The sequence below is a fragment of the Aplysia californica genome, unplaced genomic scaffold (assembly GCF_000002075.1).
Source record: "Aplysia californica isolate F4 #8 unplaced genomic scaffold, AplCal3.0 scaffold00172, whole genome shotgun sequence".
NCBI classification, from domain to species: domain Eukaryota; kingdom Metazoa; phylum Mollusca; class Gastropoda; order Aplysiida; family Aplysiidae; genus Aplysia; species Aplysia californica.
In genome coordinates, this window is record NW_004797442.1 from 135,306 (window position 1) to 151,762 (window position 16,457).

Here is a 16,457-nt window from a genome sequence, read left to right on the forward strand (position 1 = left end):
TTCTCTGAGCTGGAGTTTATTTTCTTGAACGCACATCTTTTTAGTAGTGTTATACTTTGTTTTTAATCATTATAAAAATAGATTGCATATGCAGCACCTTGTCTCTGCTGGAAAGTAGGCTCTATCATAGTTTTGCAATTTATTACCCCTACAAGCCCTATAACTGTATGAAACATTATTAACCTCCTGTGAAGCTCTTGGTGCAAGCTGCCATTTTTCAGGAGCTTAACATTTATTATTCTGATTTTCATTTACTTTCTGACAAAATCTTTCACTTTCTTAGCTGGGTACTCTTTCCCACCTGGATTAAGTAAGGAGAGCTTGTGTGGCGTCTTTCCCAAGAATGCTTCAGGCCCAGACCTGGATTCCAACCTACTCCCCCACTTTTGCAAGTCTGACATGGGCAACCCTAGTCTATCAATACTTGTTTATGCCTTATAATTGTACAAACAATACCCACTCCGATTTTATTTGGTTCAGGGACATGGTTTTACCAGTGAATCTACAAGATCTCACTAATATACACGTATGATGTTGTTCATGTTTCACCAGTTTGTAAAAAGGAAATACAAGCTGGATGTTTTTTGTCCGTTTGTCATGAAGTGGAATTTTGTGCCCCTCTCAGCTTGATTTTTTAGGCAGCCGAGACATCTGTCTGAGTTAGACAAATGACATTCATCTTTGGCAGAATCATTGTGGTATGTAATGTACCATGAGAATTGCAAAGTCATTCTGGGTTCAAGAATGGATTCGAAATAAGGTCACTGCTCCATAAAGAAATAGTATTATAGCTTGTTCACTTTTGTCTGTCCTCGTTAAAACAATTTTAGCTAATTTTTCTACTGTTTTACCAATGCGCCTGAAAGTTAGCAAACAAGCTACAGATCATCCCTTGTCTTACAAAGTGGCATGACAGTGACACAACATGACCATGATAAAGGGCACATCTTAGATATTATGTATGTCTATCCTAAAATAATCAACATAAACATAACGGGGTTTTTTAAATTTTGCATTAATCTGTAAACCGTTGTTGGAAAGAGAGTGAGTGCCTTTGTGTGTATATATATATATATATATATATATATATCTCTTTGAAATGTTTGATTTTTATCAATACAGTCGAACCTACCTTAACTGAAACCTGTGTAAAACGGAAATCTGTCTTAACAGAATCTCCCCGCTCCCCCCTTGTTATAGTTCTCTTTTAATTACCTGTATAAAGTATAAACCTGTTCAACCCCGAAATGGAAAGAAAAATACGCTCCCTTTTGAGGGTTTTACCTGTCTGAGATGGAAAATGCTTTGCCCGCTCAGCCCTGATTTGTAACAAAACTCGCAAGTCTGGTTCCACCAGCTCCATGCTGCTGGGCAAGGAAGAGGAATAGGGGTGCTATTTTGGGTGTAGGTGTTGCCCCATCCATGTAAGCCCTGAGCAATGAAGGTGATGTGGGTGTGAAATCTCACAAGTGCCAGTGAAAGTTTGAAGTGGCGCTCCAGCGTGGAAACTTTCATTGGTAGGCAGAAGCCAGAGGTGTGAAATTAGTTTGCCCAATGCCTGCCGCCCTGATTGTACAGCCAGCCGAGAAAAAGAGTTCCTCGAATTGTTACATGTCATTGTTTGACTGTGCTTGTTACTCTGATGGGTGGAGCTAAGGGTGGAAGCAAAGGAGATGTTCAAACATTTTTGTTTTTAATACAGTGGAAACCATATACATGTATAATAGGCCCGGTAATAACAGGGATTTTTAAAATCCCTGTTTTTTCCTACTCTTTGTCTCTATTAAAAGTTATCGGCAATAACAGGGCCTCATTGGAGCCCAACCGGTTATAGCACGGACAAAGGCTCGTTAACAATGAATAAAAAGTAAGAGAGAGAGAGAGTAACGCAGAGATGGAGCAAGCCCACGCAAGCCATGCCACTGCAAGCACACGCAGCGTGTGAAGTGAGAGAGGGCTGCGTTGTGCTGCAGACCTCGATCTCGTGAGAAACCTAGCAACACACAAGCGTAATGTGTCACCAACGATGTCAAGCGCTAGAGAAAATGCCTTTCAATGGACAAAAATACGAAATAATCCAGGCTGTTGACAAAAAGCAAGCTCCACTGGCAGAGATTTGTCGTCAGTTCGACATTCCACAAGGGTGGATTCACACCATTATCAAGGATAGAGAGAAGATAGTGGTAGCATACTCCAATGAAAAGTTTGCTCTGGATCGAAAGAAGATGAGACTACCCGATGCAGATGCCGTGGACCAAACTCTTCTGATATGGTTTAAGGAGGCAAGGAGAAAATTGGTGCCAAAACCCCTGTTAGTGGGTACTTGTGGCCAGGGAAACTACCCATGAATAAGTACAGCTGGATTAGTCCACAAATGCTTACTTTTACTTTCCTTTGCATTTTTTATTTAACAGGGATCAGATATAACGGGACCTTTTCTCTACTCCCACCATCCTTGTTATATCAGGTTTCCACTGTAGGTCAATCAGCGGTCCTATGTGAAGTGCAAGCACTGGTTGTAATTATTGGATAAGTAAGACTGACGCTTGTCATTATCAGAGAGGATAGCTTACTTGATTCCCACCGGCTGGGTCTTTGAACCCCCCCACCCCCCACCCATAAATTTCCCTGCCAAAGACTGAATTTTTTTCTGGCTCCCTTGTGGTTCCGTCTTACCCAGGTTCGACTGTATAATAAATATATGATCATATTTATAGAGCTCTATTTAAAAGTTTACCCTGTCTTACTTCAGGGAAATTTGAATGACTATGCAGAGATGTCAGTGTAGTAGCATGTGGCAGTGAATTGTTTTCCAATGTACGACAGTGACTTCCAGTTTACTAATAATTTGTTGTTACTGGTACAGTGAACAGTAACAGTGTTATTGATTTTCAGTTTGGTCTATTTCAACACTGTCAGGGGATAATTTGGGGTTGTTTTAACTGTTAAAATATGTCTGAAGCTGATGTTTACTTTAAAAGGGAGGTTCTGTATAGTTCAAAATGTTCTGTATAATAACTTTTTTGAATTATAGAGTGGACTGTACTGTAACCAAGAAAGCAAAGAAAAAAATACTGAAGTCAGTGTGTCAAATGTTGCTTTCAACCTAAGGCAATTGATTTTTTCCATATATGTGTAAATACAAACAAGCATAGCAGACAGTTTTATTCATAGAAAGAAAGGAAACAGTGAAAAGTGCAAGCTGATTAATATTTCATTGTATTATACCTATACACCCTATAGAGTGTTTAACACAAAGCCGTTAAACATGAAATTCATGTTAGCATAGAATGATTTTAAACCCCATTTTTCCCCCTCTTTATTCTATGCACTGCAGCTTCAATCAACATGATTGATCAACCCCATGTTTTGTTATAATTATATGCTTTTGTTCTTAACTGAGTAGTGTGGAAAACCGTCCAGTAAATAGCTACAACCTCCCTTGAACCTCATTCTGTCTGATCTAGGCATCCATTCCATCAGAGGTTGAAAATAAATGTTTGGAGTTTTTTTGAGGTTTTTTTAATTTCCAAGGATTGGCAGCTATGATGCGTTATTAATGACTAAAAATAGGGTACACAATCATCTATCTATCTGATCTCATCTGATCTGAACAGTAAAAAAGGAGTCACCTTTCCTTATTTTTTTATTCTCTATTCCATAAGACTGTGCTTAACTCTTCACTCTTTTATAAGCATGAGGTGGATGATCCTGAGGAGGGGGGAGCTATGAACATGTACCATCTGTGATAATCCCAGTCTTGCACTTGCAGTAGAAGTTGTAGTACAAATAGACTCTATTTATATTTAACATGAAATCAACTTATTTAATACATAGAAATTTTCTGGTCTCATGATGTTCATGTTTGTACCTTTATTTATCAGGGTTTTACTGTATCTTTTATTTATACCACATGTTTAAGTTTAAGTGCGTATAAGATAAGATACATCTTTATTGTCCAGATCCTGGCACATTGGTTTGGTGTTCCACCACGAGTACACACACACACACACACGTACCCACGTGCACGCTTATGCACACACAAGTAGGCTTACAATCACATACATAATATAAATGAGCAGCAATATAAACAATAATAATCGTAAGCTAGATACACACTCAATGTTATTTTGATGCATGCTCTAAGGTCGTAAGTACACTAAACAAGATGGTTAAGATGGAAGCATTTTGATAGATGATGGTAAAAATGACCTTCTGTATCTTTCTTTGTTACAGATCAGAAGCATGGGTCTTTTACTTCTGACTGATGTTTTTATTTGAGGGAACAAGGGATGTTTGTTGTCTAAAAAGATGGAATTAATTTTCTTAGTGCAAGCTGTTATGTACAATTCATCCGAGTAGGGGAAAGAAGATGTTGAAATTTTACATGCTTTCCGTATGAAACTGAAAAGTCAGTAACAATTTCTGTTCGCCTGGTGGTAGTTCTTATTTTATTTTTGTTCTTGCCAGTTTTAAAAATCCTGCCTCCTTGATGTTTCTATGTATTTGAACTCTTATTTTTCTACAGGAAATATTGTGGTTTTAATAAAAGTTTGGTATTTTCACCTCTGCACTAATTCAGTTTTCTAAGTTATTTCTTTGTATTTGATTTTCATAATAATTTTGGCAAATCTAGACCAGAAAGTTGAGAAAGCTACTACAGTCGCTGCCTGAAAGTGATACATGTATTAGCAGTGTCCGATCAGCCTTTTATTACACTGTAGAGTAAATCCAGGCCTTTTAAAAATTTTTGTTCTACCGACCCCAATCGCGGCTGTTCACTGTTTCGCACAGAATGGAAAGGAAGCCTTATCAAGTGTTTAACACTCTGTTAAATGAAATCCGAAATATCTGTTTTATTAACCCATAAATAAAGTTCGTTGTGGGAGAAAAATGAGCGAAGCCACATCCACACTGGCTGTTCGCCCTGGAAGTAGTGGAAGCGACCGCGTTGAATCCGAGCTGGCTGATTTAAGTGCTCATTGAATCCGGGTTATTTTAGGGATTTTAAAGAAGGGAAAAAAAAAACGGGGAATACATCTCATCTCGTTGAATCCGAGCTCCACTGTATAAACAAGTGCTTACACTCTCAGTGACTCTGACTCAGGTGCACACATGGAACTATTTTTGTGTATAATCTCAGCATTTTTGTCACTTATCCTTTACTTCACTTCTTTGGTCAAGAGAGGAAACCATTTCAAGAAGTATGAGAAAGACAAATTTGACACCATTCAAATTCAAACCTTGATTTTCAACCAGACAGATCAAGAGATCAAGTTCGTAACCTACGGTGCCATGCAGCCTAGTTTGTGTCTAGTAAAGCAAATAGAATGCATGCAAAAACAAAGCCTGAACAATTCATCTATAGACAAGAGTGTTTCTACAGACTTGGCTCTAATTATGGGCCATAGACTGAACTCTGAGAATTCAAACTCATGATTGCATAAATTGTGTTCAGAATTCAGAACAACAAATGGAATAGATCTACAGTCAGGCACAAATAACTCAAACATGTCTGGGATTGACAAATATGTTTGACTCATCCATAATTTCTGTTAACCAATATAATGAAAAAATAGAGATATCAGTTGGGGAATTCACAAATTGTACGAGCTATTTATTATTTTGGGTTATTCCGTGTTAAGTGTTATCTGGGCCCAACTGTATTATCTTCATCATCCCAAAAAATACACCTAATTCCTTCACCACTCTAATTTATTAGAATTAGATTTTTAAAAGCAATTTTCAAAGAACAAAAACTGGCTTATCTCATATGAACAAAAATAAAAGTGGGACAAAAATTATTTTTAAAAATCAAACATCTGAAGTAGATATTAACAGATACAGCAATTTTATTTTGTCATTTTTATAGAACTGTATAGATATATAATAGCAATTATAATAGACTGCACTTTTTATACTCCTAACATATCCATACACTTGAAAGAAGATGCTATGGGTTTAACAACACCACTTATCAAGCTTGATATATTTATTTGTTTGTTGATTAATCTATTTGAACATAAATAAAATAAGTCAGACAGGCGCTCATTTTTGCCAAACAAGTGATACTGAGAGGTGGTGTATGGCCAGCAAGCACAACAACAACTATATTTCAATTTCAACAGGAACAAATAAAGACAATAAAGAGGCAGACAACACCAAAGCATCCATCAACCCCCACCAGGACATTTGTCAACACTATAGCCCAATACTTTCTCAAAAGACTCTTTGACTTTGACTTGTTACATCACACATTTTAAAAAAAACAAGAAAAACCCCCCAAAGAAATACAACTAATGCAGTAGGCCCTACCAATACAAGATTCAAACTTTGAGAAACTAGATACTGATAAAAGTGTACTGCATTTAGTACAAACAGTTTCAGCTAGACCAACACTGACTTTTCATCTTCAACCACCAAGCAAAGTCAAAGAGTGCACTATTTTCCCTCTGCTCCTTTGGTACAGAACCTTGCTTATGTTGACATCAGTTGGCTGCCATTTTCATGCGCTTATCAGGGAGGGTCAACTCAAAGTCAACTACGATGCCTCTGCTGGCTATGTTTACACCTCCCTCTCCTGACTTTTGCCCATCCCACCACCCTCTCCTTTGTCCCTACATATGCTGACAGGGACATCCTTTCAATTTCATAACAGACAACACACAGGACACAATAGGCTAGTAAGCCAACTTCAGAAAACACCCACCCCGATTTAGGGGGAGAGGTACTCCCAAACAACCCCCATACCAGCATGAGCACACAGGGCCATCAGAGTCACTCTTCCTGTTCTTCCTTTCCTCGATACACATAGTTTCAACACAGGTTCAGGCCACATTTTACCAATCCCCACTTCTTTCTCCAAGACGCATGCATGTTCACACACACATTGTCACCACCCTCAAACTTTCTTTCCCAAACTCATCAATTTGGGAATCTGTATATGTGTCCACAACCTTACAAGAACCCCCATGTTTTGTAAGATAGGTCTAACCACACTTCCCAGTGGCACAGTGTCAAGTTAGACGCTGACAATGAGGGGAAAGGACAATTTATGTCATTCTAGGATGTGTAAATTGCTCTTCTTATCGGTTCTAATTTCCTCTGCAAACCACATGAACCCAATCTCAACATCAAAGCTGCTGAAACTAGTAGTAGGGTTTCCTTTTCAGCAAATTTCATTCCAATTCTGGAAGGAAGTATGGCTATATATAAATGCTGCGTACATTTAGATGTGAAGGCAACATGTCATCAGATCAGGTCTGTGCCTTGCCCTTCTCTGCCAGCCAAGCTTCAGGTTTGTCCAGCCAGAGTTGATAGCTGGCGCGCCACATGAACCTCTTTATAGTGCCACATAAGAGACAGGTCACCACTGTGTGTGGCTCTGAGGTACCTGGAAGATGCAAAACAGATAGTTAAGAACTATAAAGAATGTACACATATATTATATTATATGTGAGGCAGCGTGGTGGAATCAGGCTCTCGTCAATTTTTAGGCATGTAAAGTTATTGGTATCATCTTAAAGCTTGTTCACTTGTCTTCATTTGGATGCAAAAAATATCCATTTATCTTGAATACAAGTCGATATATTTGCAAAAGAAGGAGGTGAGGGTCACCTGTTTTCAGAGGTAAAATTAGTGAGAAAATGACCGCCAAAGATTAGTTATTTCCTTAGCTTAAGATTAAGAGTCCGTGGTAACTGAAGATTTACATTTTTTATGCCTTTAATCAACGCTTTTCGGAAAAATCCACACAGAAATGAGTTCTTTAAAGGGCATGAAAGGTGTTGTGCCAAAAAACAAAAATTTGATAAAAATTCACAAAAAAATTGCGGAAAAATGCAAGTTTCTTCACTTTGATTATTTTGACGAGAGCCTCATTCCACCACGCTGCCTCACATATGTGTCAATACGTGGTGGAATCAGGCGCTCGTCAATTTCTGGACATGTAGAGTTACTGGTATCATTTTAAAGCTTGTTCATTTGTCTTGCTGTCGGTGAAAAAAATTCCCATCTAACTTGAACAGAAGTCGAGATATTAGAGATTAAAGGTGAGGTCGCCTCGTTTCAAAGGTAGAATTAGCTAGAAAATAGCCGCCAAAGATTGGTTATTTCCATAGCTTGATAGTCGGAGGAAACTGAAAACTTACATTTTTTGTGCCTTTAACTCATTCGCTACGTATTATTTTCAGCTTGTGAACAAAGTTTTTTCGGCAGGGCGAAATGAGACGGTGACTAGTGCGCAGTTCAAAGGTCTTTGGGGCCACATATTCAAATAAATATCAACATATTATATACAGTGGAATCCTGATATAACGAGAGGGAGGGAGCAAAATGTCCGTTATAGCAGGATTCTCACTATAATAAGGGATCCAGTAATAAATTCAAGGGAAACTGTAAAGTAGGCCTAATCTATGATTTTGGTGTTCTGTTTTTCCTTTTGCTATCTCCCCTGATGACGATTTTGTTTCAACATGACCTCTAGGTCTTGATCAAAAATCAAATCAGGTTTGTTTCTCTAGCGCTAGATCTAGCGATGTGGACTGACATCTCGGCGTTGGCGATCAGAAAGAAAGGGCTCTGGGCTAACTCGCCCGCTGTGTTTTCCCCCCACCCCATCCCACCATGTGGTGCATTCTGTCTGCTTGCGCACTTCACACATTCGCTCCATCCATCACATTGCTGTGACCTCTCCATCCCCGCATCGGAGAAGTGAGAGGCATGGCAGGCCTTGATAATCTAAACTGGCCTATCACGCGATGCATTCTGCCTGTCTTCGCATGCCACACCCTTCCTACTCAGTTGCTCCGGCCTTCATTGTTGACGCACATGGGCTCTCCTATTCTTTGTTTCGCAAGATCAGCAACAAGTTTCTCAACTGGCGAGGTCTTGCATTATGTATAATTGGCCTATGCCATATGCACAGCAGCAGCAATATTCCACTACAACAGACTTGCAAGTTTGTCTGATAGCGCTATAGCAGTATTTTGTTTACAAAGGTAAAGAGGAGAAAAAAACAGGGCTTTAGAATAGTGCCTTTATAACAGACTTCTCGTTTTTTCCGGACTCGTTATAAGTGGACTCCATTGTACCAAAATTTTCAGTATGGTTTGTAGAATACATCTGTAATGTTTGTTTGTGTATTTTTCAACTTTGGTTCCTGTAAGAGGCGATTATGCAACACAATTTTGCTCGAATGCAGATAAACTTTGAAAATAAAGAATTAATTATAACAATCTTCGGTGTAACTCAAAAGATATGTTTGCACCAAGTCAAATGATACATCAAAATAACCATAAATGAATATAGAACTGGAAAATATTGAAAAATTTGAAGTTATTTAATTCTACAAAATGTGTACTTTTGGATCGTTTTACTTTATCTAAGACAACTCTCCAAGAAACAAATGCCTTGCGGACAGAATACAGGTGCATCCATTTCACCATGTACCAGGGTCATCAATAGGTGACACAATTCATGCTCTCATCTTTAAGTTTCAAAATTAATACACTTGATCAGCTGATGTTATCATAGCAGTACAATGTTACACAACGAACTTGATTCACAAGGATCATGGAACATCTAACATCCATACACGACTCATGGGGGATAAAATAAAGTTAGTGAAAAACTTGGCTATGGCAACTCAAATTTTCCAACAGGAACAAAAAAATCATCCTTTTCGAGAAACGACATAATCCTATCCAAAGGTGAAATGCAATCATCGTGTCTTTTCACCCTACCTCAGTCCAAAAGTTTGTGAAAACAATGTATCATTTTCAAAATATTTACGTTGTTAACAAAAAATTCTGTAGGCTACTTACTTCTTGACCTTATTCTGCATGTTTGTCCTGACAGAAGAATCACATTGCAATGTTTGCAGTAGGTCCTTTTTATGGCAGGATGACTGAAACATAAAAATAAAGAAGAGAACTGATTAATCCATTGACAACCAGTGAAACTAAAACAAAACTGCTTATATTAAGTTGTAAGTTTGAGGTCTAAGCTAGACTATTATATTTCACAAGTGAGAAGTTATCTTAAAACAAACGAAACATTTCAATAATATAAAAAATCTTAGCAAGGACTCATGAAAGGCCTCAACATCAATTCAAGTAAGAAAAACACATAACAGAAGTAGTATGCTATATGTCAGGTCATTTCTGAGCTTGAGACTTGAAACTATTTTTTACCATGTTACATCATGAAATGCAGTTGATACAAACATGTCAAACAGCCCACTGGCCACCTGAAAAAAAGTGGGGCTGCTAACAAATTAAAAAAACCTTCAGTCAAGTTTTCACAATCATTTCACTTGGACTTTGATCGAGTCATACTATCCTCAAACCCCTGTCTGTACTGAACAGCTATTTCAAAGCTTAAACCTTCAAACAGAGCATGAAGAATAAAACAATATCTCCTTTCCAGCCTCCCTAATCTTATGATACAATTTGTCTTGCAAACAACACTTGGAAACACCCAAACAGCAAAAAGAAGTAACTCACATTCTAATGACATGTTTCTCCGCCACAGTTCGCATAGTCGAGATGTAATATCTGCAAAGGCCATAGTTGCTTGGATCTTGCTTGAGTACCAGTTTTGCAGCCTAGGTGAAACATAAATTTATTGATTTCAATGAATTCTAGAGGTAAAATTCAAAGACATACACTTTATCAATACTGTAAGTAGAATAGTATTGTTACTCTGCAATTAGATCACCTTGAACTTCCAAACTTTCCAGCAGTAGTAAAAGATAGAACTATATAGGCTGTGGATGTTTCAGACATGCATCAAAGACATGATAGCTTTATTGCCCACATCTACACACACTCTGACTACGTTGCCAAGGATACATGCACAGCGTAACTTTGGATGAGTGACATGCTCTGACTAAATGGATAAGTCACAAAGTCGTCAAAAAGAGCTGCAAGTGAGGCATTACTACGACAAGAACATAGTGAAAGCAACTGCAAGCAAACAATATTTTATCCCTCAAAAGGCACCTGTCTCGATGCATCTCAAAGCTGGGGCTCTTGGATGATTGAGGTCCCAAACAAAAAAAAGACAAGGACATGATGGAAGTCGATTTCAGAATAATAGGCTACGTAATCTCTTAAATGGTACATGCAATGTACCTTGCAGTCTCAGAAATCAGACTCATCGACACTTCATAAAACAATTAAAGCCATTAAAACACCCAAACGTCAACTGAACTTGTAAACATATAACCTTGGAACCGAAAGCTTGTTTTACAAGCAGCCCCAGCTGATCTATCTCTGTGAGACATGAATAGCAATGTTATAGCGCTGCTCACCATTATAATGTGATGGGTCTATCAGAGATGCGGCTTATTTTATCTAATTATCTGACACTCAAGAAGTAATATTGAGCATGTGTACAAGGGTGGGCAGTGAACACGTGTGAAGAAATTCTAAAGCCTTATATTATATATGTGTGTGTGTGTGTGTGTGTGTGTGTGTGTGTGTGTGTGTGTGTGTGTGTGTGTGTGTGTGTGCGTGCGCCAGGGGCATGGATGGCCAGCAAAGATGCCATTTTACAACAACATGATAAATTGTCCTCGTCAACGATATCATCATCAATGCCTTTCACCCCTGGCTGGGAATAGGCCACATACAAGCTCCTTCCATTTATCTCTGTCCTTAGTCATCCTTCCAAGCTCATTCCAAGTGAGCTTCATTTCTCTCATGTCCCTGTCCATGCATCTCCTCCAAGTTTCCCGTGGCCTACCCCTGCCTCATGCTCATTGTGGGTTCCACTACAGTGACTGTCTTGTGATGTTTCCGCTGGGCATAACCACAATATAGAAGGCAATGAAAGGAAAGTCAAAGTCAAAGAAGTCCAAGAACACTGCAAAAAAAACAGGCGCTGTGTGAACCCGATTAATGCCCATGAAAGGTTTTTATAAATGAAGTCGGAGACACTAAATGTTTGCCTGGAGACTGGAGAGTACCAGAATATTTGGCAGGCCATTTATTGACAACCACGGAAACTACAAGAAACATTACCAACGACCAAAGTTGAACTTGTACAAAAACTGGAGGACGGGACATTTCAAAAACCGGATGGGATGATTGCAGCCGTGCAAAATGAAATCGTGCTCATTACGTTTGTCAAAAACATGAACATTATTGACAACAGAAATGAGTTCTTTGGCGACGGTACCTTCAAATACAGCCCTGCATTCTATTACCAAGTTTACACCCTCCACACAGAGTGTCTAGTACATTATGTGCCATTGTTCTACTGCCTTCTTCCAACAGAGTCAAGAGAGGTCTACATAAATACACATGTTATGCTACAAATTATCACAAGGGAACGCAAGAAGCATGATGAGGAGTTCAATCCAAGTTCGATCCACCTTGACTTTGAGTTGGCGACACATCAAGCTTTTAGAGACATATTCCCCACAATACAAGTCAAAGCATGCGTTTTCCACCTGAGGCACAGCTGGCTAAGAAAAATAAATGAAGCAGGTCTAAAAAAATCATACAAAGACAAACAGTCAGAAATCAGCCAGTGGCTTACAGTCGTTTTTGGAATGTGTTTTCTTTCCCCAAAAGAATAAATAGAAGATTATTTTGCCTTCCACGCTATGGCAAATGCGCAGAAAGACCAAAAAGTTGAAGATTTTGTGGACTACATTTTTTAAGTATACTGTGGACCATTGGTAACACTCCGTCACCAAACATATTCTTGTTCCTAAGAAAACTCAATGACCACCAGCAACTAACAAAGTTAAAACTGAACGCAATAAATTGCAAACAAACAGCCCCTATCAGACCAGCGAAAATTACAAAAAGAAAGAAATTAACCAAATTAACATCGAAAAATACGTCAAGTACATGAGCTACAGGCTTTTTTAACAACTTTGGAGTTTTACAAAGATTAATCAAAGGCATCACCGTTTTATCTTCACTGTAGACACTGTCCGCTGTGACGCTTATTAAAAACAAATTTGGGATTTCACAACGACTCAGTAGCTGAGACATCAGATTTTTATCCTCACTGTCATGTAATTATATAAACCCATCCTGCTCAAAGTCCTACTTCCAAAACATTCTTGTTCCCAAGAAAACTCAACGACCACCAACAACTAACAAAGATAAAACTGAAAGCTATAAATTGCAAACAAACAGCCCCTATTGGAGCAATACAGAGCAAATCAACATTGAGAAATACATGTAGTACATGAGCTTCAAGCTTTTTTTAAAACAACTTTGGGTTTTTACAATGATTTTGTACCTGAGACATTACATATTCATCTTCTCTGCAATGTAATTATAAAAAAAACCATTCTGCTCAAAGTCCTACTTCCACTACTACTACTACTACTGCTGCTACTACTACTACTCACAACGCACTAAACTGAATCTAGCTGTAAATGAATTCAATCTGCGGCGAAATGACCATTCTTATTTTCCACAGGTACACGCTGTGACGTAATTGCAGCGAAACGTCAACCTCCCCTTTCCTTTTGTAGGTGTTCCAGTGACATGGAAGCCCAATGAACTGCTCTGTACCCAACCAGGGGTCCTGACAGCTTGTCTTAGCTTGGCAATGTGTTTGTTTTTCTGTTTTTCTGTCAAGGCTACCCAAACGTTTCCTTGTAGTGTAGTTGCTTGTTCGCGGTATGTGAAGCCAGTTGAAACTCGCCGCGGCCAATGATGGCACTTACTACGTCCACTTGTTGAGCCTTGGTCATTGTTCTCAGCCTATTTATAAGGTCAGGGAGCTCTCTCGGTTTCCATTCAACCATATTCTTCAGCATATGGTTGAGAGACTATGTATTGTTGTTGGTCCACTGCGAGTCTTCTAGCTGGCCATTCCAATTCAGCTTTAGCACATGTTCCAATATTTGTTGCGCTGTCCTCTTGAGATAGGGCGTGTCTTTTTCCGGCCACATTGTTATCAGGTTTAACCATTTTCACATCAAACGTGACCTTTTCTGATGAGTTTGAAAACCCGTCATCTCCAAAGAGTGGATTTATCAGTACGTTCCTCTGTCCGGAAGCAACGCCAACTTTATCCTTCAAAAGTCTGGCAAAGTTTTTCTTAAGATGGAGTGTGCACAATGCCAGGCTGGGGTTTGGAAAAGCACACTGAATTGCTCTTATGATTGACTTTTCATCGTCAGATCCAAACACCATGGGTGTTGTTGGGAAATGTCCAATCGTTGCCACTATGGTGGAAATAAAATGATACAACGTTTCGAAAGTCGAATGAGCATGCAAAAAGATCAGGCCGATCATGATAGGTGACTCATTGCAATTTCTACAAAGGAGTCCTGTGTGCTTATTAAAAAAATCATCGCCTTCACCAGCAGCTCTCCAAGATTGCATTCATATCAATGCCCAAGACAACTCTCGACCCAGAGCAAAGTTCCTGTATGTCAGCCAACTGCCCATCCAAAAACAACATGATGGAGGAAGACATTCATTTACTGATGACTCGAAAGTTTGTTTCTTACAAAATCTCCATGAGTTTTAACCATATAAGCAACCTGCAGAACTTGGTCTGCCAAGTTTGAACCTTGTTTTCCAAGTTCGCCCTCTTTTATTTTTTTCTGCCCGCTGCTTATATTTTAAATAATAAAAATTTAGATGGAAATGTCATAAAGTCATACTTTATGCAAACTGTTGCCAACTGCCGCCGACCGTTGCCAACTATCGACCGTTGCCAACTATCAACTGTTGCCGACCGTTCAACCGACCCTAAAACAGTACACCTGAAAGTGGATCCAAAGGTAAAAATTTACCAAATAAACTTTTAAGAGCACAAGTACTAGCCAACAGAAACATCCATAATTTTTCTCACCTGATGCAAAAAATTCACACGTTGATAAATTTCCTTGTGGATATATCGGGCAGCATCTTTTCCCATCTTGATTCTGAGTTTGGCCTGTTACTGCAGGGTTTTGAGCCAAAAAATCCCAATAACAAATGCTGCACTTGCCTGGCTCTTTCTACTGACAGACGACTGCTCTACACCTGTCACTGTTGTACACGGCACTGTGATGACACACAAGACACAAGATTGTGTTGACAAATTTGTTTAAAATCCCTGGATTACAAGATCTTTCTGAGAGTCTTTCTTGTACTTGTACACTCAATTCTATTAATAATAATAATAATATTTAAATAATAATAATAATAGTATTTTAATAATAATAATAGTAACATTATAATAGACCTAGATCTAAAAAGAGGCAATAATAAGACAGGCCCTACCGAATAATCATAACGGAAAAGTTGTGTTTATATTTTAACCCCCTTAGCGTGATGAGCCATTCTCGTGGCCCAAGTGGCTGGATTGACTTTCCTTCATGAATCTGGCAATTTCTAATGGTCGGCACTATTTCCCCTTTGGACTTCCTTTTCTTTGTTGAGCCGAAAAGGCGTGTCATAAGTTTTGAATGGAAGCTTTTGTCTTTGAAAGTAAACCTGTTGATGACGGGAAATACATTGGAAGAATCGCTCTGTTGCAGAAGCGACACTAGATTTAGATCTAGATCTAGTGATGATGTTGTTTCAAGTTTCAAGTGTTGTTTTTTAAATTTATTTGCATGAAGGAATGAAGGAAGAGACTAATATAAGGTGGTGGTGGTGTTGTTTGCAGTGGTTGAAAGGCTTAGAATAGAATCTAGACCTAGAAGATGGATAGTGGTCTGCGTGAGAGAGTCCAATGAATGTAGATCAGATCTAGATCTAGATCTAGATCTATTTATATCACAATGAACTAGCAGGCTTGTCAACCTTCCTGATTTTTTAAGGAAATTCCCGAACTGCCATCATCGTTCCCGAACCTTTCCTGAAACGCCGGTTTTCCGAAAATCGTTGTTTTTGTGGTGTCAGTCTAGAATCTAGATATCTAGATCTAGGGGAGGACTTCCATAAGTAAGGTCAGTAAGGAGCCACCACTATGTCATGAGACAGTTCAGAATTGAGGGCTAGGGGTAGGGGTAGATCTAGGGGTAGGGGTTGGGGTAGGGTTTGGGTTTGGGTTAAGGTTGTTAGGGTTTGGGTTAGGGTTAGGGTTAGGGTAGGCCTCTTCTTTATTGTGTTTGATGAGGTGGTAGCTCGTTACGGAAGTCCTTCCAGCCTTCCAGATCTAGATCTAGATCTAGATCTAGAATCTAGATCTAGAATATAGATCTAGATCTAGAATCTAGAGATATATATATCTACATCTTAGATCTGTATGAAATAAGGCTAGAAGTATGGCAGAAAAAACAACACTTTTACAACAAATTAGGCTATCGCTAATCTAGATTCTAGATTTAGATCAATTATAACCATAGAGTTATCTCCTTTTAATAATTAATAGTGTACATCTATGATTAGTCTTAGAACAACCTTCTTGCACAGACAACTCGAACACTGCACCTGCACGGCGAACGGTAGGCTACCAAAAAATAATACTTTCAACTTTCAATAAAA

At 38.7% G+C, this 16,457-nt stretch overlaps 1 protein-coding gene across 2 annotated transcripts; it reads right to left on the reverse strand.

Moving 5' to 3' along the window:
- Window positions 1–5,834: 5,834 nt before the first annotated feature.
- On the reverse strand, window positions 5,835–16,434 carry LOC101857640 (ribonuclease P protein subunit p21). Of its 2 annotated transcripts, none has more exons than XM_005098091.3 (5): window positions 16,374–16,434; window positions 14,836–15,029; window positions 10,506–10,606; window positions 9,825–9,907; window positions 5,835–7,393 (listed from the first exon to the last, which is right to left on the reverse strand). In XM_005098091.3, exons 2-5 carry the CDS (start codon window positions 14,899–14,901, stop codon window positions 7,257–7,259), a joined length of 387 nt encoding a protein of 128 aa, XP_005098148.1. In that variant the 5' UTR covers window positions 14,902–15,029; window positions 16,374–16,434; the 3' UTR covers window positions 5,835–7,256. The 2 variants fall into 2 exon arrangements, with proteins under 2 accessions (XP_005098148.1, XP_012937852.1); XM_013082398.2 differs by lacking the exon at window positions 16,374–16,434 and adding an exon at window positions 15,774–15,905.
- Between the last annotated feature and the right edge of the window lie 23 nt (window positions 16,435–16,457).